At 42.0% G+C, this 25,141-nt stretch overlaps 3 protein-coding genes and 1 long non-coding RNA gene across 9 annotated transcripts in view; 2 read left to right on the top strand and 2 right to left on the bottom strand.

Annotated features, from left to right (window-relative positions):
* The first annotated feature begins 3,794 nt into the window (after positions 1 to 3,794).
* LOC142958949 (uncharacterized) lies at positions 3,795 to 20,990 on the top strand. Its single transcript, XR_012956181.1, has 3 exons — positions 3,795 to 3,928; positions 14,873 to 15,045; positions 16,276 to 20,990. It is a non-coding gene; the product is annotated as an uncharacterized LOC142958949 (long non-coding RNA).
* Positions 4,913 to 8,070, top strand: rnf26 (ring finger protein 26). Of its 2 annotated transcripts, XM_076100012.1 has the most exons (2): positions 4,913 to 5,383; positions 5,504 to 8,070. In XM_076100012.1, exon 2 carries the CDS (start codon positions 5,607 to 5,609, stop codon positions 6,768 to 6,770), a length of 1,164 nt encoding a protein of 387 aa, XP_075956127.1. In that variant the 5' UTR covers positions 4,913 to 5,383; positions 5,504 to 5,606; the 3' UTR covers positions 6,771 to 8,070. The 2 variants fall into 2 exon arrangements, with proteins under 2 accessions (XP_075956127.1, XP_075956126.1); XM_076100011.1 differs by having other exon boundaries at positions 4,913 to 8,070.
* Positions 7,902 to 20,099, bottom strand: c1qtnf5 (C1q and TNF related 5). Of its 2 annotated transcripts, XM_076100013.1 has the most exons (4): positions 17,457 to 20,099; positions 16,150 to 16,554; positions 14,833 to 15,068; positions 7,902 to 14,753 (listed from the first exon to the last, which is right to left on the bottom strand). In XM_076100013.1, exons 2-4 carry the CDS (start codon positions 16,155 to 16,157, stop codon positions 14,233 to 14,235), a joined length of 765 nt encoding a protein of 254 aa, XP_075956128.1. In that variant the 5' UTR covers positions 16,158 to 16,554; positions 17,457 to 20,099; the 3' UTR covers positions 7,902 to 14,232. The 2 variants fall into 2 exon arrangements, with proteins under 2 accessions (XP_075956128.1, XP_075956129.1); XM_076100014.1 differs by lacking the exon at positions 16,150 to 16,554.
* Positions 20,229 to 25,141, bottom strand: part of kmt2a (lysine (K)-specific methyltransferase 2A) — a 36,444-nt gene continuing 31,531 nt past the window's right edge. For all 4 annotated transcript variants that reach the window (XM_076099998.1, XM_076100002.1, XM_076099999.1 and 1 more), the window contains one exon: positions 20,229 to 25,065. In XM_076099998.1, coding sequence (XP_075956113.1) covers positions 24,790 to 25,065 — 276 coding nt within the window. In that variant the 3' untranslated portion in view covers positions 20,229 to 24,789. The remainder of the gene's footprint in view (positions 25,066 to 25,141) is intronic.

The following is a 25,141-nucleotide window of genomic DNA, read 5'->3' as shown; positions in this document are numbered from 1 at the left end:
GAGAAGGAAGTGAAGGTTTTCAATCAATATCAAATAAACAGAGTCTGATGAATGATCAAAGTTGTAAAGTCAATTTATTGCGTTGCAAGCAAGGAGAACAGATTCACAGACACGTATTGCAGAGTCTGATGAGAATGCCCCCGCGTATCATCTCCGTACATTCTAATTTATACCCTCACAAAACAGAAAGGAGACAGTAAGAGAAGTCAAAAAGGAGACAAGAAGGAGGGGGGGCCTATGTCTTGCATATTTCCTCTTAACGTCTCAAAAGCGTTCAAAATCTTCTGCTGTCGTCTCATATGGAACCTTTTGCGTCACAGCAGGTGTTTCCTGTTGCACATCTTACAGAGAAATATGCGGAGGACATGTTAAAACATTTTTTACCATTACAGTTGTTGCTCATCCATGCCTTTATCTCCCCAAGACAGGCGGTGAGACATGACATGGCTGCAGAGGGGCTTGGGGCAGCTTAATCCGGCCCATCAGATAATCAACTTTATCTCTACTATTCTCTCGTTTTTACCCCTGAACTTGGCTCCTTTAAGATTTCCACTCCTGCTGCAGTGACTTGAGCGTCCTGACCATGCACCTCTCAGTGTGCCATTCCTTTGTGATTGATGATTACAGACGTCTGTTTATCTCACCAGGGCTCACAGCGCTGTGCTCACGGGCTGAGGAAATTCTTTAGGAAGGAAAGAGAGGAAAAGATGTCATTCTTTCCGAGCCGCTGAGACCGGACCCGAGAGCAAGCTGTTTCGGGGGGTAGTCTGCCCAGCATGAGAGACGGCTATTGTCCGAGTTGCTCCAGAGGACGGGGGGCTTTCGAGCATGCACTGGTATGGTGAGGGGGTGAGGGGGAAGAGTGGGAGAGAAATTTGAATTTCTGCTAAACTCCGTCACAACAAGAAGGGATTGTGACAAAGAGACACTTTGATATCTTCATGGGCCAAGAATTGAACATTGCTTCTCCATGGTGATTATATTTAATAGGGGGCATTCATCATAGTAAATCCACCCACTGACATGTTTCTTCAGTGTTTCAGCCTGAGAAGAGCTTGATATTAAGAAGAAGAGACAAAGAAGATGAATAAAAAAGATTAATGACTTAGGTTTAGTAATGCAACTTGTTTTCATTGTTTGGAGCAATATATAACTTAAGAAAAATGAGGATTAAAGAGTCACTTACGCTGCAAAAAATCCCATTTCACTGAAGACCTCTCTGTCTAGAATTGATTTGAAATAAATCCGTCATCGTTGGGTGATCATTTTAACCTTTTTCAATTAGAAACTATGAATTTTCAAGGGATGATTGTTTGGATCATGAAACATAAAATAATAAGGCTGAATCAAAATCAAGACAAGATTTTGGAGAAAAAAAAACACATGATTTGCCTTCGAAACTATTTCACTTTTTTGAGAAATAGACTTTGAGGACTTTATCAGTAGTTTAATGAAAGAAAAACCAAACACTGGATGGTTACAGCTTCACACACGTAAATAGTTCTTCTCAATTTCAAATTAAAGCTGAAACTATTCGTGATTTAATTGTTTGGTTGAAGAACTATTTTTGGTTATTAATTCATTGTTTCAGTAGTCTTTTCAAATTAAAAAGCCAAATGTTCAATCATTCCACTGGCTCACGTGTGAGAATGTATTGTGTTTCTTTATCAAATAAGACAGTTAAGAAAATATTTGGGGGTTCTAGACTCAGACTTTTTTGGTTATTTTATATAAAAAGGACTAATCGAGTAAGTGAGAAAATAACCGGCAGGTTTATTTACAATGAAAACATTTGTTTGCTGCAGTCATATTGGAAATTGTTATAGTTTACGTTTAGGTACAGTGTTTGGCTGTTTGCAATTTTAGACATCACTGTTAGCTATTTATGGTTGAGTTTGAATTGAATTTTTCCAGAAATAATGAGTCATGAAGCAGGAAGCTGCTACTTCAGCCTGCAGACTCATGAACATCCTGCAGATGCACAGAGAAGGTCCTGAGAAGACAATTCACAGAACAGGAAAGTCACGCTGAGGGACCTCCACGGTCGTAGTCATCCTATTCATATCTTTCTGAGTCACATCAGTAAAATCATCACTCTGTCTTTTTCTGAAATCAGTCTTTTGTTCCAGTAATTTATCACCTTTTTTCTCAGACTTCCATCCCTCCCTTGTTCGTCTGCTCAGCGCGTAATGAAGGCAGCGTGTTCGAGGCGGAGGGTTTCTGAGGAATGCAGGGTCCTGCTCTGGGTCTCGAACCGGTCTGCACTCCAGTGACTTCTACTGTTTGGAGTTTGTGTTTTCCCAGAGAAGCTTCTGGTCTGCCGCCTTCCTAAAATCTATCTAAAACATTCACACAAGATGTACTCTGAAAGTAAATTTATGTAAAGGCGAGTGTACATGGCTGGCAGCCAAAGTCATCATTGAATCAGATGATCCGAACTCTACATCCCAAAATGAACCGAAGTCTGGGAACACAACACAAAACTTTAAGTCACGACCACAATGACAGATTATCAAGAGACTGTGAGGAGGTCTGCGCTAAAAAATGGTTCGGTCACTACAGTGGGCAATGTGTTGGAGTTTACTTCCGACCATTAGAAGACATCTTGTTCTATAAAACATTATGAATTTATATAACTGTAATCTGGAGAAATCTGAACATCATCCCCACAGGAACTTTACATTGGCAGGGTGGAGGAGACATTAAAGGAATAGTTTGACAAATTTGGGGAAATGTTGTTATTCAATTTCTAGCCAAGAGTTAGATGAGAAGATTGATACCACTATGTGATCTAACTATGAACCTATAAAGCCAACAGCCACCCAGTTATATTAGCACAAAGAAACAGAGGGAAATGGCCGGACAGAGTCACCAGCACCTCTAAATCTCACTAATTAAGACGTTATATCTCATTCGTTTTTTTTGTCATTTCAACATAATCCACGTTTTTGCCAAATATCAGCACCCTTATCTGGCATTAGGGGGGGTTTTTTTCTGCGAAGTAAGTCTTTTAATAGTGTAATAGTTTCAAGCCATAAAAGAGCTTGAAACTGTTGTGATTACTCTCAATTTCTAAGACGTTATAGATAACATTTAACTTTACATTTAGAGATATTCAACAAGACAAGTGGCTGTGATTGCACTGATAAATTGATTTTATCTACACATGGGACTGGCACAGAGCGGTAAAAACTTGTTGCTGAGGAATGAAGGAACAGACAAAGAGGTGGAAGTGACTCAGCGGGTGAGAAGCCTAATTGCTGTAAATCAGTCATCTGTGGGCCCTCAGCTCCTTGTAGTAAATGCGTCAAAGGGTTGGTTTGTCTTGCTGTTTCCGTTTCATCCTGTGCAAGCTTCTTTTGTTTCCCATGTGTGTACAATTTAGTTCTGCCCATTATTTTTTTTAGATTATTTGTATTCCATAGTAAACGTCTCTGAGGAGACAGCTTCCAGATCTTAGTTTACGATGGAATTCAGGGTTTGTCATCATTGACAAATGGCCAATCGCTGTCTAAGCTGGAGTGGTGCTCTCAGGTTGCTGCTACTTCTGCTGATGGAGTGAATGTGAATGCAAGCACCATCGAGACTGCTAATAAATCTGGAAGAAACACACTTTGAGGCAGCTGTGGATGTTGTGTGCCAACAAAAAGTTAAGAGGAACCAATTACCGTTGTTCTATTAAATAGCCTCCATCATTGTTGTGAGAGGCCTCCTTCCTAGAAATGGATTTCTATGACATTGGATACCTATACAGATACTCTTGAGTTAAAAGTAGACAGAAAAATGTGGACACTTAGGGAGGCTGCAGAAAGTTTCGGATGAAAGCCAGCCTTTGTAACCTCTTGTCATTTACAGAGGAAGGATTCGGTTGAACCAGAAAACAAACGGAGGAAACTGACGACTGGCCTGCTAAAGGACCACGCGGAAGGTTAGTGACCATAAAAGGAGCAGGACAAGAAGCTCTCTGCCAGAGACAAAGAAATGCGTAAGACCTTTTATAGCTTCTTGCATTGCTCCTACATATCCCTGTTGTATCATTAAATGCTTAAACAAATGCTGTTTGCCAAGTGTCCAAAGGTTCAGAACAGGATTTCCCATGATCGTATCAGACAGAGTTTCCCTTTGCTAGTGTTGAACATCTCAGATGGGGAGGATGAGGCACAGGGCAAGGAAGGAAATACTGTTGATATTGTTCAGGATTACAAAGCTTTTGTGGTTCATTGTCATTAAAGTGGCTGAGGTAATGGGAGAGTATGGCTCAACAAGTCGCATTGTGTTAATGTAAGTGAAATGAGTTTGGAAAACTGGAAAACCCTGGTGATGGCATGAAAGATCACAATGCTGAAAATTGACTGCAATCAATTTCATCACTTCTCTCTCTCTCTCTCTGTCACACACACACACACACACACACACACACACACACACACACACACACACACACACACACACAGTTTCGAAGAACAAAAAAAGGTTTACAATCTTCTGTATTTTATAAATAATTCTGGGGGAGAAGTACTACATTTAAAAATATTTGAGACCTGAAAACAAACAATAATAAAAAAATTAAAAAGAGAGAGCTCATTAAAATGAACTGAGCATAATTACATACAATAATTACAGACAATCTCTACATAGAGAGCGAGAGAGAGAGAGAGAGAGAGAGAGAGAGAGAGAGAGAGAAAAGTCCATTTCATGATCATAAAGATTTGTTTTTCTGGTGTATCACTCTCTTTTTCCCTTTTTTATTTTCTTAAAAAGTCAATTTTAATCGTGTTTATCATTATCTCTCTTATTGAATGCCTATTAATGAGTAATATAAAAATGAGGATTTGAATTTGTATATTTAGATTAGTGGATATGATCACCGGAAGTAACACCTCTCCAGTTACTTCCGGTGAACTGGAGAGGTCAGCATCTGCGACCAAAACAAATATGGCGGCCACAGTCACGACGGTAAACACGTCGAAGCTTTTTGTGTGCTCTCTCCGTCTCTCTTGATTTTGCCTGTTACCTTCACATACAACACGTGTTGTAAACTGACAATTTAACGAGTCAACTGTTTTTTGGACCATGCTTTGAACGGAGAGCCAAAACGAAACCCGGAAAACAAACGGAAGTGTCCGCCTCTCGTTTGAAACTAAACATCCGCCACGATAACGCGTGTGTTTACTATGTTAGCTCGTCGCTTTAGCCGAACAAATACGAGGAAAATATGAAGATTAACTGCATCGTCCACTCAACGGAACGATTCACGGTGTGCTGCCCCGCCTGACACGAAGGACAACGTGATGTAGCGTCAGCTAGCGTCTGAGGATCTCGCCCTGAGCAAAGTAAACAAGACATGGACTTTGGCTTGGAGACAACCCGAGAGCACTGAGAGGTAAACATCGAGTTAAAGACACACTACCATGGGTTTGGTGAACGTTGTAGTCGCCACTGTAGGAAAATGCCTGGACGCCGTCTGCTTAATGCTGGACCTGAATTTCGTCATCGTCCACAGCGTGGTGCGGACGATCCTCGTGGTGATCACCTTCATAACCAGCCTGCCCACCCTTCTCCTCAACTCCGTGGTGGAGTTGGGCAACTTAGCCCTGTTTTGCTTGATGTCCATGGCAGAGGCGACGTCCAACGTAGCCCACGGTACCGTCACCATGCTGGGGAGCGTGGTGCTGGCTCTGGAGGGGCTGCTGGAGAGCCTGAAGATGGTGGGTTACCTGTCCATGCACGTCCTGCTTCGTGGGAAGGAGCACCTGTGTCGAGGTATGCTGTCTGTGCTGGAGGGCTGTGGCATCGCTGTCAGCCTGGTGGTCTACTTCACCAACACCGTGGTCAACTATGCACTCATCGCCACCCAGAACGTTTACACGGTGGTGGCCAGCGTGTGGCAGACGGTCTCCAGCCCGCTGCAGACTGTGCTGGAGCTGGCGCTGACCTCCTTCACCTTTCTGTACAGCAGCCTGGTTGGGACTTCGGCTTTCCTGTGGTCGCCCTGTAAACTGATGTTGGACGTTTTGGTCTCGCTGGTTCAGATGTTTGTCAGCATCTTCATACTGAACATCTACGGTCTCCTGCTCACTGTTACTATCGCTCTAACCACCACCGCCTACCTGAACCCAGAGCTGACCCGACAGGCAGCTGTGCGAGTTGGAGATTACATAAACTTTTTTCCTGCCTTGCACAGACTTAATCTGGCTTACAACCGCCTCGCCTCAGCCTTGCAGAGCGCCCCACATTTTTTCCGTGGTGCCATGCAGCGCCTGCGACGAATATTCCTTCACCTCTGCCTGCTAGAGAGAGGACTCTGGCAGAAGCTGTCTGGACTCAGCAGCCAGCTAGGTTTAGCTCTGAGGACACAGCTCAGCAGGGACAACAACAGCAGAGTACGCGGCGATGGCGACCCCAGAGACCCCAGAGAGGAGAGGCGGGACCCGCCGGATGGAAGAGCGGGAGATGGAGCACACCAGGAGCTGCTGGACTTAGTTTTCCCGTCATCGAGCATAGACAGACCGCTAAAGAAGCAGTCGTCTTCAGGCAAAGGCGGAAAACCTCTACCTGCTGAGAATCTGCTGACTCTGCTGAAGGAGCAGGAGGACAGGAAGAAGTGTGTGATCTGTCAGGACTGCACCAAGACGGTGGTGCTGCTGCCATGCAGGCACCTCTGCTTGTGTAGCGACTGTACGAACATCCTGTTGAGGCAGCCCATATATCAACAGAACTGCCCGCTCTGTCGGCACATGATCCTCAACACTATGGACGTGTATTTATGAGAGACCAACAGAAGAGGATCTGTGGGGGGTGGACTACATGGAACATAAGTATATAGTACACTATGTACTATATACTTATGTTTATAGTAAACGTTTTTTTTGCAGTCTGGCATATAAGTAATCATCATACTTAACTTTTTCAACTAAAGGAATAGGAAGTAACATAATACTCACACTGTCGGATGTTAATCAAACTAATATATAAGAACGGTTTCATCATCCTCCACACAGCTGTGAACAGCTCCTGCACGTCCTTTGTGCATTGCATTGTGGGAGAGAATAGTGTTTCTGTCACCTGTGAACACACAACACACTAACATTCTGCTTAGGGTAAGCTTGCGGTGTGGATTTGGGACACGGCTACAGTCTGTTTTGGCACAAAGAGTGCACCTGTTGAGATACTCCAGTATTGCCATGTTGAGTCTCAGGTCTTGTTGCCATTGTGACCCGCCAGTGCCCCCCCCCCACGATGGTGAAATGTCGACCACCGCTCATGTCTTAAGAAATGTTGTGCTTTCAGCGGGCCAAGCTGTGAAGAAGATAAAACTGTGCTTTATTGCATGAGTATACGACTGATTCCTCACGCGCTGTATGAATGAATGCTGTGCGTGTATAACATTTAGAAACACTTCTGTACATGACGACCACTACTCACAGAGCCACGTAAAGACGGTTTTCTGTGTTTAAGGAAAGTGTATTCTTCCAGTCAGGCCTGATAGAATACAGCTTTATTCCAGTCATTTGTTCTATTGATAGAGCTTATTCCAGTCTTCCACCGACACATAATCCATAGCAGGTTCTCCTTTTCCTTTTTGTCATTTTAATAAAACGTAGATTTCTGTTGTGTAAGAGGACCATAACCTAATAACGCTTTACAATTTCATTTGCTTTTTTTATTTTTTTTTTTTTCATTTGTTGAAGTGTTGATATTGATTGGTGTTTAATGTTTACAGGGCAGAGTTGTGACCCTCCACCATTATCGTGTGAAGTCAGATCTATCAAACCCTTTTTTTTTTCTTAAAATAATTTGTATGATTTGACCAATTACTGACAATACAAGAGGCTGTCGGCATTATGGACTATTCCTAAAATGCCAATGGCATTCCTAATATAAGATTTGCAGTGGACTGAAAACGGCTCACCTGACCATCTCTTGTTACCTACAGTTTGTATGACACAATGTGGGACAATGTGATTTGGATACATGAATGTAACTTGTGTTTTTTTTTTTTTTTAAATACGATGACTGCCACATAACGGCAACTTTTCTGTTTATAATAAAACAACGACTGAAACTCTTTGTGATCTTTATCAGTCCATCGTGTAATAATCCGTGTAGATGTTGTCACCGCTGAACTCTTCGACCATAAACAGAGCAGGCATCACAAAGGCATTTTTTTCCCCAGAGGAAATTTCCAATGTCACATGAGGGAACAGGTGTAAATGATCAAATTAACGATGGCTGAATTCCATTTAGCTGCTACAGTTTCAGTGTCCTGGTGCTGTTCATGCTGGCTCACTGTGACGCTGTTGTGAGTCAATGGGACTTGAAAAGAACGGAGCGATCGTTAATGTCATTAGTAACACCTGTGCTTTTTCTACTATGACAAGCTGTACAAAAAGAAAAAGGCCTGTGTAGCAATCAGCATGGATGTAAAGCAGAGTAGAGAACCACGTTTCCATCTTACATTCCTACCTACATCGTTTACTAACACTCACATATTTTAAGCTTTGGCGTCTGTATCTTTTACCAAATTTGGTTTTCCTCATGAGGCCCACACAGACTGCGTTATGCTCCCGGGACTCACTTATGAAGAGGGGGGATGCAGATTTTTTACAACTGAAGTACAGTGGGAAGTATTTCCACGAGGGCTGGACACACAAGATTATAGATTACTTTCACTTGTCAACGCTGTTTTTGAAACGAACAGAGAATGAAACCGTTGAGAACTTTCATGTTTAGATAAAGGGAGTGTTTTTGGGGGGCTGCAGTAGGGTTGCAGGGTTTGAGGAGTGGGCCCCTAATGGTCACATGGGACCACCATATGACAATTCATCAGAGCCTTGTGGTTTACAACTTTATTCACGTTCCCAATGTTGTCTCTAAAAATATCTCCAGCTTCATACCGGACATCTGCTACGATAAAGGAATGCATGAAATGACATTAATCTGCAATATATTTATATTTAGGGTATTTTTTACAGTAATAAAATGATTTATGCGTGATGCTCTTAATTAATTTGTGTCTGGACATCACATTGGCATCTTGATTGATCCACTAATTTAACGGCACTGACGTCATGTGTGACTCAGCAGGAGACATGAAATCGTGGCGTCTTTATAACTGAGAGGTGTGCTCAGGTTCCAGCTGGACGATCACAAATGAAACGGTCTTGTTAGAGACCAGAAAACAAATCCAGGAGTTGTTTATTGTCTCCTGACCCTTGAGCCCAGCCTAAGCAGTGTTTATGTGTTAGTTGTGAGTGAGAGTAGCGTTAACAGTGGAGAGGAAGTTTAATGTCAGGGGAAGAGCAGGGAGGGGTAAACCGAGGAGAGCTTTATACTCCGGGGATTCGACCTCTTCCTTTTGACCCTGGTGGTCCTGGCCGAGAGCAGTGTGGGAAAATGTCAGACTCTCGTGCACTCTTCCCTGCCTCACTCAGGCTCTATTTTTTTCTGTTTATGATCACTGTCTCCGTCTCTTACCCTGACTCTTAATTTCTCCATCATGTCTAAGCTGTGTGCTTTGATCTTGGTGTCTTAACGAGTGGGAAACCAGAGGGGTTCAAGCCATCACAACAGTGAGCATGTACCCTGCTAAACGAAGATGGTCACCAGCTACAAACAGCAAGTCAACCCTGACCTGTGACCTCCCTTTGTGGGGGCGACTGTGGCTCCGCAGAGTCGTCCTTCAATCAGATGATCGTTGGTTCGATCCCCCGCTAGTCCATGTCGATGTGTCCTTGGGCAAGACACTTAGAAATTGCTCCCGTAGCTGTGCATACGGTGTGTGAATGTTGTATGAATGTTAGATAGTCCTAATGGGCAGGTGGCGCCTTGCATGGTAGCCCCTGTCATCAGTGTATGAATGGGTGTGAATGGGTGAAGGATGACATGTGTTAAAGCAGGTACAGTCAATTTACCATTTACCATAAACAATAAGAGAATTTCTCTGCATAGATGAGCCTATATGAAACGGTTTTAGTGGACGTTTCTATAGAGTACTGCAGGAATGAGTCCTAAAACTTGCAAATGAGTTAGCAGCATTATTGCACTTCTAGTTTCCCTTCATCTCGAAGTTAATTGTTTTTTTTTAATGGGTTTGGGTTTTTGGTTTGCCTGAAATAAGGCCTGTGGTTGTTAACAATTGCTTTTATGAAACTACTAAACATCATCACGTCAACGCTAGTTCGCCTTTAGCTCCGTGGTGGTGAAGTGAAGTCATGTGACCGTGGTGTGGTTCCTTTATAGCCTAACGTTAGCTCCTTACTTCTTTACTTCACGCTTCATTTCTGAAGATTATCTTGCTGAAGTATCATAAACGTTTGTTTGCCACAGAGTTTATTTTCGGCAAGTTCAAAAAGGACCAAAGTTTCACACATAGAGGATGACATCTTGAGCTTTACAAAAGGTGAGAGAAGACAGAATAGAGAGGAAACGGTGCCGTTGAATTAAGATGGAAAACAAGAGTTTGCCAGCGACGTGAAGAGATAAAGAGGAGACAGGCAGCTCATTAGTGCTGGCCTCCACCCAACTCTGACTCAACTGTAATTAAGAGGTTTGTTGTAAGTAATCCAGATAATCCTGACAGTCTTGAATAAATACACTGTGTGATGAATAGGCCACATGGAGATTAAAGCTGGATGATAGCCATCAGGTCAGAGGGCTCTTTGTAGGAGCCCTCCGTGCTACTTGAACTTTCACCTTCTTCGACTGAGAGAGACTATTTGCAGTAAAACAGGCCATCGAAGCATCCTGAACACCCTGAATATCCGATTCAATAAATACTCTCAAAAGACTGAACTGCACAACTTTTCATTTTGGAAATCTTCTCAGAGAGCACCTTACAAATGAAATATTGTTTCCTGGTTTTGACATAACAGCCTAACTGTCGTCTATAGTCTTTGAACGCGTTCAAAAATAGTCCTCAACATGTAATACAAAGTCATAGCTGTTGTTATCAGAGTAGCGTAAAACCCTCTCCTCAGTGGCTGCATATCAAGTTATTCATACCACACGAATCTGTGTGTGTGTGCAGACAGTTCAAGCTTCTTTCAAGCACAGCCACACATCACAAAGTCACCTCAGGTCTCACAGACTGTTGATACAGATGGTTGGAGTGATCGGTCCTCCATAATGTGATCAGTCCTTCATAATGTGGAGCACAAAGTGATGATACGTGATACTTTGCTATGCAGATGTTCCCACAGACAACGTTTTAGCTGCTGAACAATGATGCACTACTGCCCCCTGCTGGACAAAGGAGCACCTCCAACTACAGATGAACCATCTCAACCAAAAGACTGAGAATAATGTAGTTGCTGACAGCATATTTACTCTCAGACTTTAGCTGTATGACTCCCTGCGTTTATCAGGAATACTTTGTCTTTGTCTTCAAATCCTGTTTTAGTTTTAAAGGATCAGAATTCATGTGCACATATCTTCATTTTGTTTTGGAGATACCCTCTCATTGAGGACAATGAAGTCATATTGTTTCTGGTAATTTGGGGATCATCTACCTGAGGAGAAGTTTGTATTCTAAAAATACACACAAATGACAGGTTTTATTTTGTATATTTTAGTCCTTGGCAGTGTGGAGAGGGCTTTACTGGAATAGTTAAGGGAAATACACTTTGTTTGCTTTCTTGCCAAGAGTTATTTAGGTGAGAAGGTCAAAACTACTAACACTACTGTGTTTCCACCAGTAGCCAATTAGCATAGCTTAGCATAAAGACTGGCAACAGAGGGAAACAGCCTGACTCTGTCCAAAGGTGACAAAACCTCTAAAACTCACAAATTAACACTTTAAATCTCATTTGTTTGAGATCCATTCTCCATCCATTTTCCTCCGCTTATCCGGGGTCGGGTCGCGGTGGCAACAGGCCAACAGGCTGACCCAGACTTCCCTCTCATCCCTCTCAGATGTACAACATTTTTTTATAAAAACGACAGATGATGGCAACGGCAAGATTGTCTAAATATTCAGTAACAATGTGTATTTTGGGGTAGAAATGTTGAAGTATTTCTTTAAAGCAGTCTATTGGGGATGATGTAAGGATATAACATGTACAAAAAGTATAATATGAACTTAAATAAAATGAGAAATGAATAGAGTTTACAGACACTTTGGCGGCTTGTCAAACATATCTTACAGTAGGTGGCCTATAGTGCATGTGGTCTATCACAGTGTCTCACCATATAAACTACATTGTATCTGCAGTAAGGATTTATATGCCAAACGCCTGCCTTTTCTTCACCACAGACACCAACCACAAACCAACGTCGACCAATGAGAGCTCAGTATTTCAGGGATTGATGTCACTGCTTGGCCATCAGCTTCAAAACAGAGCGATTTACAGGCTGAACTAACGGAAAACACTGGCTGACGCCAGGGGAAGATTGATTAACTCCCTGCTTCTCTCATTCTATCATAGAGGGAACTCTTATGAGGACATATTCAAAGCTTAATTATGTGTAGGAGTCTCAGGGAGTGAAGGGAAAATAACATTTCCTCATGTGTGAGGTAGTGTACTTCACAGGCACACAACGACATTACTTGGGTTCTGGTTTCGTCATTGTTTACCCTCCTAAATAAACAACCCACGCCTCAAGAAAGATGTCAGGAGACGATGGGAGAGACTCAGCTCAGTAAACTGGGAAACTAATATGTCATCATTGTTTTAAACTAGTATCCCTGACGGGAAGAAGGACGTGACTTACATCAACCAGCTCCCAGTGTTGACTTGTGGCTGGAGAGTCTCACAGTGTTTGGTGAAACCATTATAGGCCGAAGTAAACAGTGTAATTCCAGTGGAAAATGAATAATTTCCAGACGTTCTCATTGTGGTATTTACTTGGGTTGTGCTTTGGGTATGGGAACCAAAGAGTTGGGTGTATCGGGTGGATTCAATCGATATAAATGCCAAGTAAAAGTTGACCAATTTGGCAATAGTTGAAAGTGACAAAGTACATTTACTCAAGCATTGTACTTTTGTGGTACTACTGGAGTATTTCCATTTCATCCAACTTTATACTTCTACTCCATTACATTTCAGAAGGTTGCAGTTTTACCGCCCTGCATTATTTACAGTTATAGCTATTAGTTACTTTTTCAGATTAAGATTTTAGATTTTAAAAACTTTTTTAACAACAAAAAAACATTTTTAACAGCCCTTTATTGACCCGTTTCCTCAAGTCCCTTATCGTGTTTCAGATGTCTTGAAGTTGTTTCCGGCTCCTGCACAGAGGATTTACCATCCAAACTTCTTAGATGGTCTCATTTGAATAACAATTTAAGGCTTAATGAGATAAAAATATATTTTCTGCATCATAATCTTTCCTCTCACAATCTTTCAGATTCATCTTGTGACCCCTAGGTTGGACACCACTGGATCAAAACATCTATCTGTAACTGTATATAAGATGACTAATACTAGCTCCACCTCAACCAGCTTCAATAGTATAACAATGTCACTTACACATTGATACTTCAGTATTAACAATTTGATATTAAATGCTTTAAGTACATTTTGCTGATGATACAGACGTAGTTAAAGTTAAGTAGGAGTTTTAATGCGAGGGGATTTGCATGAAACGGGGTGTTTTCACATTGTTTTAATGGTTCTTTTACTTTAGTAAAGGATCTGAGTACTTTTCCCACCACTGCAGTCAGGTGCGTGCACAGTCTGGCATGTTATGAGATGGTGACCCAAATATCATGTTTTGGAGATTGATTTGAAAGTGTAGAACTGATAACTTATTGCAACAATAAGTAAAACTGATCTCCTCACACAGTGTGCACTGGTATTTATGGCCAAAAATATGTCAGTCAGTTTTAAAAACTAAGATGGTTTATTCATTCTTCACGTTTGCTGCAGCAGATATTGACGGGAAACAAAGCGCAATAATAACATAAAAGCTGTTTGAATTTGTGGCCTGGAGGAGGCTGGAGGCTGCTTTCACAACATCTGTTACAAGAAGTAAGTGTCACAGCAGTTTGAAGGCTGCAACTGAAGAACAGACACTGAATAAACCGTGTATGTACCTCACGCCTCACCAGTACGGTATGTGCCATTCAGGTAAATTTGCCTGGTGTGTTTAATACTCATTACACAAACACAGATGGACCAAGTCACGGCCCATTCACTTCTCAATAAGAAAACTGAAATAAGCAAACAAAAAACAGGTTGTGGATGATTTCCCAAAGTGGGATATGACTTTGCTTTGGTTCATGAGCCCATGTCATGCAAACACAGCAGAGTTTTTCCAGTCTGAGTACACCAGGAAGCCAGTGAAGGTGCTGTCTGTCTTGGTGCTGGAGTAAAATCCACTGTACTCTGACAGAGCCATCTGGACCCACACCTGGTCACCAGGGACGAGGTGGAGCATGGAGCCGCCTGACAGGGACGCCGGTTTGGGCCAGTTGCCGTAGAACTGAAAATAAGATGCCACTGTGTGTGCATTTTTCATCAGGTCAAACTGGAGGCTGGCGCGGTAGACTGTGGCGTGGACGGCAAAGTAGTAAACTCCTGGCACTTTGCAGGTGAAGCGTCCCGTCTCTGTGTTGTAGTCGCCCTGTTCGTTGATCACGACCTTGTCGAAGTGGACCGCATCTCCCACAGTGAGGGGCAAAGTGTGGCCCTCGGTTAGTTTGACAGTGAAGGCTGATTTGGGGGCCACTGCGCACTCTCCCGCCTGTCCCCTCTCTCCCTTTACTCCTGGGTCACCGCTGTCTCCGGCCAGGCCTCGCACTCCTGTCTCACCTGGAGGAGCACAGACATGAGCGTCAACAGCGGACATGTATCACACACTCACACATAAATCAATGTAATAATAGAGCACCTGGGTCTCCCGCGTCCCCCTTCTGTCCCTTCTCCCCCAGAGCAGCATCTCTCCCGTCCCTCCCGTCTCTCCCTGGCTGACCAGGACTGCCATGAGCTCCAGGAGAGCCCGGGATACCAGGGTGACCAGTACACAGACTGGGAGGGATCTTGTTGTCTTCTAACTGGTTGGAAAGGTGGACTTGGAGGAGAAGGAGGGAGTGCAACAGCCAGAGTGAGGTCATTGCAGTGTCAGGGCTGAGGGAGAAAAGATAAATAGATTTTAGTCTTGTAAAGATAAAGGAAACATTACGGGTTACAAACAAGTCTGTGGACGAGTAACACCAAAGTTTGAGCTGGACTACATACAGTGGGATAATATGATCCAGTTAAACAAGAGTGCACCACATAAACATCACTTCAAATCAAACGTCATCAGAACACAGGCGCCAGAAGAGCATACATGTTTAAATTGTGTAAACACACTGTAATGAGTGTTTTACAACGTAATTTGAGGACTTGCAGTAAAATTCAGTTCACCTACAAATATGCTGCGGCACAGGATTAAAAGCTTCAGTTCAGTTGCAGTTGGAGGGAATTTATCACATGGATTTAAGGACTCTCAAGAAGACCTGTTACCTGAAAAACTAGTTTATGTTTTTCAACAAGTTCCCAATTTGGTTAGAAGACAAAGTAAAACTGAAATAACTCTATTACATGACTGAATTGGCATTACTCATTGGATGTCGGTAGTACCGCCAAAACTGTAAAGAAATAGCCAGTAATTTAGCACAGATGTCTCATGAAAGTGTCCTTCTCTACTCAGGTAGACATCTTTAAAAAATCTAAAATCTTTAAGATTTTTACGGAGATTTGACTGTAACAAGTTCCACATGAAGCTTGTTTTATTAACACAAATGCAGTTTTTGGTTCCAACAGGTGATTCAGCTTCCTCAAATAATGGGTTGAGAGTCATGATAACAAGAACAGCATGCTCTGTTTCAGGGAAAGCACGTGGTGGGAAGGGGGAGGGGGGGGGGGGGACAGAAAAGACCATCATCTATGATCCCGGACTGATCTAACTTTTACATAAATAACTCAAAACCTAAACATAGACATAATTTAATTGTTTGACATTGTTGGTCAAATTGCAGAGATCATAAATCCATGTAAATAAAAGAGCATGTGTAACGTTTGTTTGTGTGAATGCCAGTCAGTCAATTCAGAAGAATGACAGCAATACAAAGTCCTGAGCTAATGACTAATCACGTCTTCGTGAAAAAAATATGATGACAAAACAGATGCTGAAAACCAGACAGGCGTCTCGGAAACTACTCACAGACACATTCAACGGTTAAAAATGTCATCAACAAAATTCTCTGTCTTTCTGTCTGCTCCTTTTTCCTGCTTGTGTGTGAACCTCAATCTCATTGTGACGCTGCCTGGACCGTATGTTTTCCTGCAGGGTCTTTGGGCAGCTCGGCTCCACAGCCTGTTGCCCTGTTTGGCCGTCTGTCTGTCTGGCAGCAGGACAGGCGTCACAGGACCATGAAGTGATCTGGTGAGCTGCGCAGGAGGACTCACAGCTGTCTAACAGTACACACAGCTCTCTTGTGGATTCCATGTTTATGGTTAAAACTTGCTGTTTGTGGTTTGTGACAATGATGAGAACCGCTAAGAGTTTTTTTTTTGTCATCTCTCTGGAGGTCTCCTAATTGGAATCTAAAGCTTGCATCCACAACAGCTGCAAAATAACACAGAGGAGCGGGGAGGAGGGGGGGGGGGGGTAAAAACAGAAGGAAACAGTGAGTGAAAAAAGAGGGAGAGAGAAACGCATGTCAGCGTTCCTGGCAGAAGAGGAGCGCAGACAAGAGGACAAATAATGGAGAGTCTGAACAGCTGTCTGCCATCAGTCCTCTGATGATTAGAAACATGAATGTTTTTAATCACCCAACAAAAGATGAATCCGCCGTTTAAAGGGCACTAATATGTAGACGACAGTGTCAACTGTACAACTACAAACACTTCTGACTCAGTTTATACTGTTTGTTTTTTAATGTGTGTTCATAAGTTGCAGATTTGTCAGACTTTAATTTGAATTTCCTTTTCGTAGGTTGCTGTAATATATGTTGGATGATTGAGATATACAGGCAGTTCAAAGATCTGATTTCTCTGTAAGACTGAAATATTTTTGGGCATATTGAGACCAGCTGAAGTGTACTGATATTATCCACATTTACTGTAACCCCCTAACAGGCACTTAAAGGCAGAGCTGCACTTTTATTTTGACCCTGTGTTGCTGAATAATGCAATGAGCCGGTGATGGAAAGCACATTTACTCAAGTGCTGTACTTAAATACAATGTTGTGGTACTTGTACAGTATTTTTTGCGACATTATTTGTTTACACCACTACATTTCAGAGAAAACGATTGTACTTTTATCTTCACCACATTATAAGACAGCTTTAGTAGGCTACTTAACAGGTTAAGATCTTTAGACCATAAGAAGACTGGCTCCATCAAGCAGTCCTATCTAATACACACTTTATACTCTTTTACATTTTATTGGTTGCTCTGAAGGGAAAAAAAAGACTTACTTTCTCAACACTAAAGCCTTCAGACATATAAAAAAAAACTTAACTTACCGGACGATGTGTCGCGAAGTCTTCTGGAGCTGCTGCTGCTGATGTTTGAGTGCATCAAAGAGAACCCACTGAAAGCCGTTCCTCCAAACCAGAGCGTCTGGCTGGGAAAAAGTGAAAGGAAACGGAAATGAAATCCAATTAGAGACTGGGAGGAGAGAGAGAACAGGGCGGACACAGAGGAAAATATTTGATGTTAATCCAGCATAAACAAAAGAGAAATAACCAACTCTAAAACAACATTGTGACTAAATCAATATGAAAGGAGGGGTTCGATGTTTGGGAGATTGCATAACAGTGTTTGGGAAACTCTCCAAGGCAGAACCTCAGAGTTCAGAGGGCTGTGGTCAGAAAAAGTCAAAGAGTCACCGCATCAAACTGCAGCAGAGAATGAGCTCTATTACATGAGATTATTTACACAAAACACAACCGTTTAAACGACAGAAGAGAGAGATAAATACAGACGTCAACTGACGTAAAAGCAAACAGATACAATCACAGTTTATTTACTCTACTCTGTGATTTTCTTTATCTGCCTCCAAGCAATTTGCTTCCAGATAACATCATCCTAGTATCAGTCCCCCACTCAGACGAGACTCTCTGACGGTAATCCCCTACTCCCTGTAATCCTTCAGTGGCAGTGTTAAATTGATAAAGCAAGAGCTCTTAATATCTTTTTGGCAAGGAAGCTAAAACTTGAGCTGCTTGAATTCAGCAGCTCCCTTGAGTTTCGGCCAAGGAATACATGCTTTCACTGTTATCGTGCAGCAGTGACCCCAAACAGGCCAGAAGTGTGCCAAAACCGTAGATGGCGGTGGAGTGTCTCATCTCTGTGGGAGAAACGAAAACAGAAAATGAGCAGGACGAAACCTTGGAGCAGGACTGTGTTTAGTGTGACACATGGGGGCAGCAATATGTTCGACCATGGGCCAATGTTTTACAGGTTTACATGTTCTCGACATGTTTGTTGTTTGTAATTTAGAAAGTAGTTGACTGATAACACTGTTTGAGTTAAGTTTGTGTCCAACAATCATTTTCGCTCTCGGGATGGCAACATCGATCTGTCCACCACTTTGGTCCAGACTGAAAAGTCTCAACAACTGTTTGACGGATCGATCCGACTTTCATACAGACATTGGTGGTTCCCAGAGAATTAATCCTACTGACGTTGGTGCAGACATTCTTCTTCTTCTAATGTTTAATTATAATACTTCCATTGATCCCCTAGTTTTGAATTTAGTGCCATCATCAGGTTAAAATTTGTATTTGTTTAATACTTTGATTAATGATCAAATAATTGCAAACAGCATGTTAGAGAGGTGATGTTAGCATTAAGCTCAAAGCACCACTGTGCCTAAAAACAGCCTCACAGAGCCACTAGACCTTTGTTTTCATTGTACGTTTAGGCCGCTTATGTTTGTACTCATTTAGCAAAGAATGACTAGTACATGCATATTATTGTTACATGCGAGACTGCAGCTGTAATTGACAGGCTACCACAAGGATAAACGGTCGCCTGCTTCAGTTATGGTTGACTTAAAGTCTACTGTTGTCTTTGGATAAAATGTCATCATCATACAACTTCAGTTGGACTGTCACCTATTTGTTTGTGAGGCACAGATCTGTTATAGTCAATTAAGCAATGACATTAAAACTGTGTTTTAAATTGAAGGAATACTTGATTTATTATTAAATGAAGTGGATTAAGTATTTATCTGTCGAATGATTCTAGGATTAGGATTATTGGACTTCAACACCTTAGTGCTGTTTGAATAGCTTGGTGCAGAATGAGGCACAACTATGGGTAGCATGAGATAATACATGGATTTACATTAGGCTTGTCTTTACATTTCGTAGATTTGTGAAAAAGTATGTAAGCTATAAAAACTGTAAATCATAAAAGTGGAAAGTTTCAGCTGGAGAGCTGGATTTGGCCCATAGGCCAACCACAAGTATAATAGTTTAATTACTACACAGTAAATCATGTCATTAAAATCAACACATCTTTATGTGTTATTGACACAAACATAGGCAATTAAAATGACTTACTTGATTATTAATATGTGCTCACACCCTACAGTTATACATAAGATATGTATTTGGTGTGGCATGTATGTTCCCACTGAGAACAAGGAGTGAAACTGCTCTGACTGAACACATGGGTCTACATGGGTAAACACTAAGTTTAAAAGGCTAGGTTTTATGGGGGGAGTTGGGGGCATGTTTTTAATTAGCAGCACCTGAATCAGCACATTCTGGGTCTGCTAATTTCCTGTTAAAGTCCATAAACTGCTGCTCAGAGGATTTACTGTTGATTTAGACCACTTGGCAAGCTAACAATTGGAATAGATTTCTAGTGGGCGGCGGTGAAAAAGTTGTAGCAGAAGTGAGATTGGGTTAGCAGAATAAGTTTAGTTTTAGTCTGGGCATGAAGTCAGAAACAGCCCTACCTTTCAAAATAAAATAAAAAAACATGTCCTGATCACGAGGAGCTGTGAACACAGACGCTGTGCCTCTTTAAAGATGATATAGCGTGACAATGCACTTATTTCCCAAAACATCTGTGCTTGAATGGGAAAAAAGCTCAGTTTTGACCTTTAAAACAACTCATTATGGTGCCCACAGATTACTGACTGAGTTTAATATATAATATAACATAAAACCTCCAGAGGAGCGACAAAGTAGTCCATGTTGAGTTTGTTTTTTAAACTACTGGTATCTCCCGTTAAGTGTCAATTATTTTTATAAATTCAGTAAACGAGGCAAGAGACAACAAAGAGTAAAGGAGACATGTTTATTATTTAAACTATCACTTAAATAAAAAAGTGCATAGAAAATAAACATGATTAGAAACTTTTCTTTTTACACTTATATACAACTTTGTTTCCTAATTATACATTCAACCAAGTAGTTTGTGGTCTATTTTCACTGTGGTGGTTTTCCTTCATTTTGTTGATGTGTATTGAACGAACACTGTTAAAAACGGGATAAAATATGACTGTTGAACTCATGAATACCATTATTACAGAGAGCAGGAGGAATATTGATAAGACAAAGGTATATTCAAGGCATAAGAAACAAGCCTGTTCATGATCCATGATCCCTCTTTCCCCACATGTCCTTCCCTCCGCTCCCTCTGCGACACCACATACCATCCTAGGCTGATAACTTCTATACACACGAAACAATTAGAAAATTACAAATACATGTTACGTACTCGCCAGACACGCTCCCGAACCGTGACTTGTAAAAGAACAATTCAGGGTGGATGTTGCACAAAATAAATAAATCAAATGTTTTCAACATCAGCATTATGACTTTCTATTAAAAACAAAACAAAAACCCAGTACGTGATAAGTACAACAAAAGCTTCGGAGGCGAGGGAGGTCGTCGGGGAGATCTCCACAGGTCTCCACAGACCTAACTCTGAATTTATACCACATCAAGTCTAAAAAGTCCCTGTTAAAAACATACAAAGAAAAGAAAACAGAAAAACCTTCACTACAACAACCAGAGGGGGGGGGGGGGGGGGGGGGGGGGACAAAATGGCTGACTTCAAGAAGTTCACAACCACATTAATACAGTTACATTTCTCATCACATTAAAAAAAAAAAAATAAATAAAAATGTTCCTTTCCAGAAAAAAAATATTTGAAAAGCAAAACTGCAGTGCTCCTCGTTGACGAAGGAACACTCACAGGCACAGCAATATACAGAAGAATGATGCACGTTAGCTTCATCTGATAGTACTGTAACACAAAACCATTATAGAGTACACTGAAACATTGCTATTAACCGTTATAAATCTGCTGTTTTGCTACTGTAACTAAGTTTGTCTGTCCATTCCATATATTGTATAGATACTAAAGAACAAGAAATTTCTATGCATGTTTCTGTATAATATTGTTATGTATTTATACTATAGTTACAGATAATGACGGAGAAGGGCCACTGGTGTGGCGTGGTAAAATGAAGTCCAAAGAAACAACGGAGACCATTTCCTTGTTGTATGTATGTATATATATATATATATATATATATATATATATATATATAAGCCGTCCAACAGTGAAATAAATGACTTATTGTTCACTGGAAATTCAGAAGTGGATCTCGAGGAGTGAGAGCCGTAGACAGAGCCCTTGGCATCAGTAAACACGTTATCACCGACGCTAGCGTGAAGTGGAGAGCTAACCGAGTAAGAACTTGTTGTCCTGCAGACAGAAATGCCACCGCTGTTCACGCTTCAGTATTATTCCCAGTGCTGAAAAGAAAACCGCTGCTTGCTGCTGCTGCTGCCCAGTTTGAGGTCACGTCTACATATTGTTCATATCTCTACCAGGGGGTTATCGACACAAGAACTGAAAACAAATGTAGGCAACAAAGCATCAACATTATCCGGTGACGTGAAGGAATATACATTCATCGTTGACCTTAGCAGCTGAACTCAGCGAGCCCGACGTCGGTGCAGCCGTACAACTGGTTTAGGGACAGGGGGGGGGGGGGGGGGGGCACCTGATCTCGAGCCCTAAGTGGAAAAGCACAGCCGAGGTTTGTACACACTGCACCTTCAGGAAGGAGAGGGCTGCTGGCGTGCTCCCTGCCTTCACTTTGTTGCAGGAAAAAAAAAAAAACGAGTCAAGTGCACTTGGCTAGAGCCTCAAACGTCTCTTTCAGGAGTCATCAAGACCAACCAAAGATGACCAAACTCAGTTTTTATATATCAGGGGCCTGATGCACAAACTCAAAGGTATTCTCAGTGACCATCTGTGCTTGTGGTTTCAGCATTGGAGCTGTATTGTCTGTCTGTAGAAAGAGTTTTCCTATGTCTATTCAGTGCCTGTGTCACAGCTAAAGTGCAAATCATGTGTGGGTCATGTTTTTTTTCTTTCAGTTCACAACAAGAAGCAGCGTGGGAGCGACTGCTAAACGGCCTTCAGGTGATAACGAAGTCGGCATGAACGGTGGACAACAATAAATTAATTTTCTTTTTAACAAGGGACAGAAGACTTTAGTCGCAGAGTGAAACCAGTCATTGTAAACCTTCTAAATCGATTGTTCCGACCGGGACATGAAGGCTCGTGAGAGAGAAGAGGCATTTACAACTAAGGCAAAAACCACGACGACAGTGAGCGAGAGAATAAAAAGTGATTTCTGAACGCTGGTGAGCACAGGTGAGTGGTCACCGGGATCAAGTGGCTACTTTAGTAAACAGATTGGCTCAACGGGGGTACGATGAATGCTGTGGATCGCGTTAAAGTAAAGGCACCTCTTTGTTTTTAGTCTGCAGAGGGACAACACGGTCTGCTGGAGCCTGTCGACCCACGGGTTGATTAGTGACAAGAGGGAAATAAAACGACTCGTTTTGATGAGACTGCCTGGTAGCAGCAGCCTGTAAGTGGAACTTGATTCTCGGTGTGATGTGGTGTGGGGGACAATAAGGCTGGAGAGAGGAGATATCTGCTAGGGATCAACAATCTTAACTCTCTCAAGTGCATAATTAATAGTTCACGACTGCCGTACTGCCAGCTAGAACTGGAACAATAAAAAATAACATCAGCTCCGACCAAACGGCCCGGGATAGATGAGAGAGCAACTGGTGGACTGAACTCAACGGACCGAGCCACAGACCAGTGTCAGTCTTTGGAATCAACGAAAACATTCAGGCTACAAATAAAAACAAAAAAAAAACAACTTTGAAAAGGCAGCGGAATACAAAACATAGAGACCAAGCATTAGTGTTTGTAAACCTCTATTTCCTACAAAAATGGCAATAAAATAAATACAATTTTTTAAAAATATAAATACCATCATTAAGTGCTATTCACTAGTGAGTGCTTTGTAAGTCTTTTTGTAGAAAAATATACATTATTTACATTTGTTTTTTTAAAAGCAAGCATGATATTTCCCTGTCCATAATAAAAAAGATGACAAGACAAGACTAAAAAAAAAAAGACTTAATACAAATAAAAAAACATTTTCCAAAGTAACGGTTATCACAACAGGCCAAGGAGACAACGAGCGGTGTGAAAATTCAATTCAAGGGCGTGAAGTTTGGTTCTCTCTGCTGCTGTAATTTGGAACGTGATTCAAAAAGTCCGAGCTCATAGAATTACCAAAAACTATTTTTGATAATAACAGCATGCGCGTGTGTCTGTATGTTTCTGTAAGATCCACGGCTGTTATCTGGATCACGGCTCCGGAAAAAAAAATCAATTATAAATATGTCTACTAAAGCACATCAGTAGGGTTCTCCAGGCCCTTGGCTGTCAGTCCACCAGAATCTCTAGCTGCCTCACTCTGTCAGGCCAGAGGCTTGAATCCCATCAATAACATGTCTACATAGCTACCAAGCTGTCAGACTTCAATTTAAGTACGACGGATGCTATCGACCTCAGATATCACCCTTTACATGAACGGACAAAAATAACCTTTTTGCTTTTTTTTTTTAACAAATCTACATTTCTACCCGTGTCTCTTTTTCTCTCTCTTCCTTTCTGTGGCCACTGCTCCCCCTAGTGTTTCCACCGGTACAGCTCTTCTCAGGCTGCTTATTCACAAGCAGCTCCTATTTACAGTGTTAAATGTACACACACACACACTCACACACACACACACGCACACACAAGGGGGAACGGTTCAGTAAATCACCACGGCTCTGGAGGCATCAGGGCACATTCAGACAGGGAGATGTGCATCAATTATAGCCGACACTGAGTTTTATAAAAATAAACAACAAAAACAAACAGAAATACTAACAAGTTTCTAATTTGTCTTTCTATTAAAATGACTGTTCCAAGTCCCTTCAACAAATTGCACTTTGGTGTAAAAAGGAACCAAGTTCTTGAATTTTTTTTTCTTCTATGTTCACATCTCAGCATTAGTGGACCAGAACATACTTCTAGAAAATGAAGGAGGATGGGCCAATGTAAAAAATAAATGATGAAGGGGTAACTTTATCATCCAAATGTCCAAATTAAAGTTATTGTTGTATTGCAATGCTGTGAAGGCTCAAACCGTTTCATAGCTCACCTCTGAAGGCGAAACTTCCCGTGCCAAATGTAAATGAGACAAAAGGAGGCACAATATGTTTGAATTTCTACGAGTGGCCCCTCCTCCAAAAATGGCCCTTCCTGTATGTACAGTACGACCTACGGCCGCTGCCTCTGCTGTGGTTCTAGCAGCAGAAACACCGACAGACCCGGCGCCTACGCCGGACCGGACCGGACCCAGGAAACCGACCTACAGCCGGTGCCACGGCAAACCCCCAGTAGGGAGGACCTCAGAACGCCGTGGCACTGCTGCTCGACACCCTACCAGTCCTCTTTTTCAATTGTTCAGTTGAGGAACTTGCGACACTTCTTCGCACCGCAGTTGCAGGGCAGCTTGTTGCTGGCATCCTCAATGGGGAACTTGTAGTCGTAGGTTAGCTCCTCCCCGCAGTAAATGCGCCGAGAAGCCAGGATGACGATGTGCTTCAGGCCGTCCACAGTGATGACCCGAGAGTAGCAGTTGGGCTCACAGGAGTGGTTGATGAAGCGGGCGGCGTTGCCGTGCACCGTGGCGTCTACCACCTCGTAGTCATCGATGCGGAACATGTAACAGCCAATCCCCTGTGAGAAAAGATAAGACAGAGGTTTTATGCACGTTATATTATTATACTAAAGTTCATCAAACTCATGCATCTTT

This window comes from Anarhichas minor, unplaced genomic scaffold, assembly GCF_050575085.1.
Source record: "Anarhichas minor isolate MPS153535 unplaced genomic scaffold, ASM5057508v1 ptg000026l, whole genome shotgun sequence".
Classification (NCBI taxonomy): Eukaryota; Metazoa; Chordata; class Actinopteri; order Perciformes; family Anarhichadidae; genus Anarhichas; species Anarhichas minor.
The sequence above is the reverse complement of the archived record's forward strand: the minus strand, read 5'-3'. Positions and strand labels throughout refer to the sequence as shown.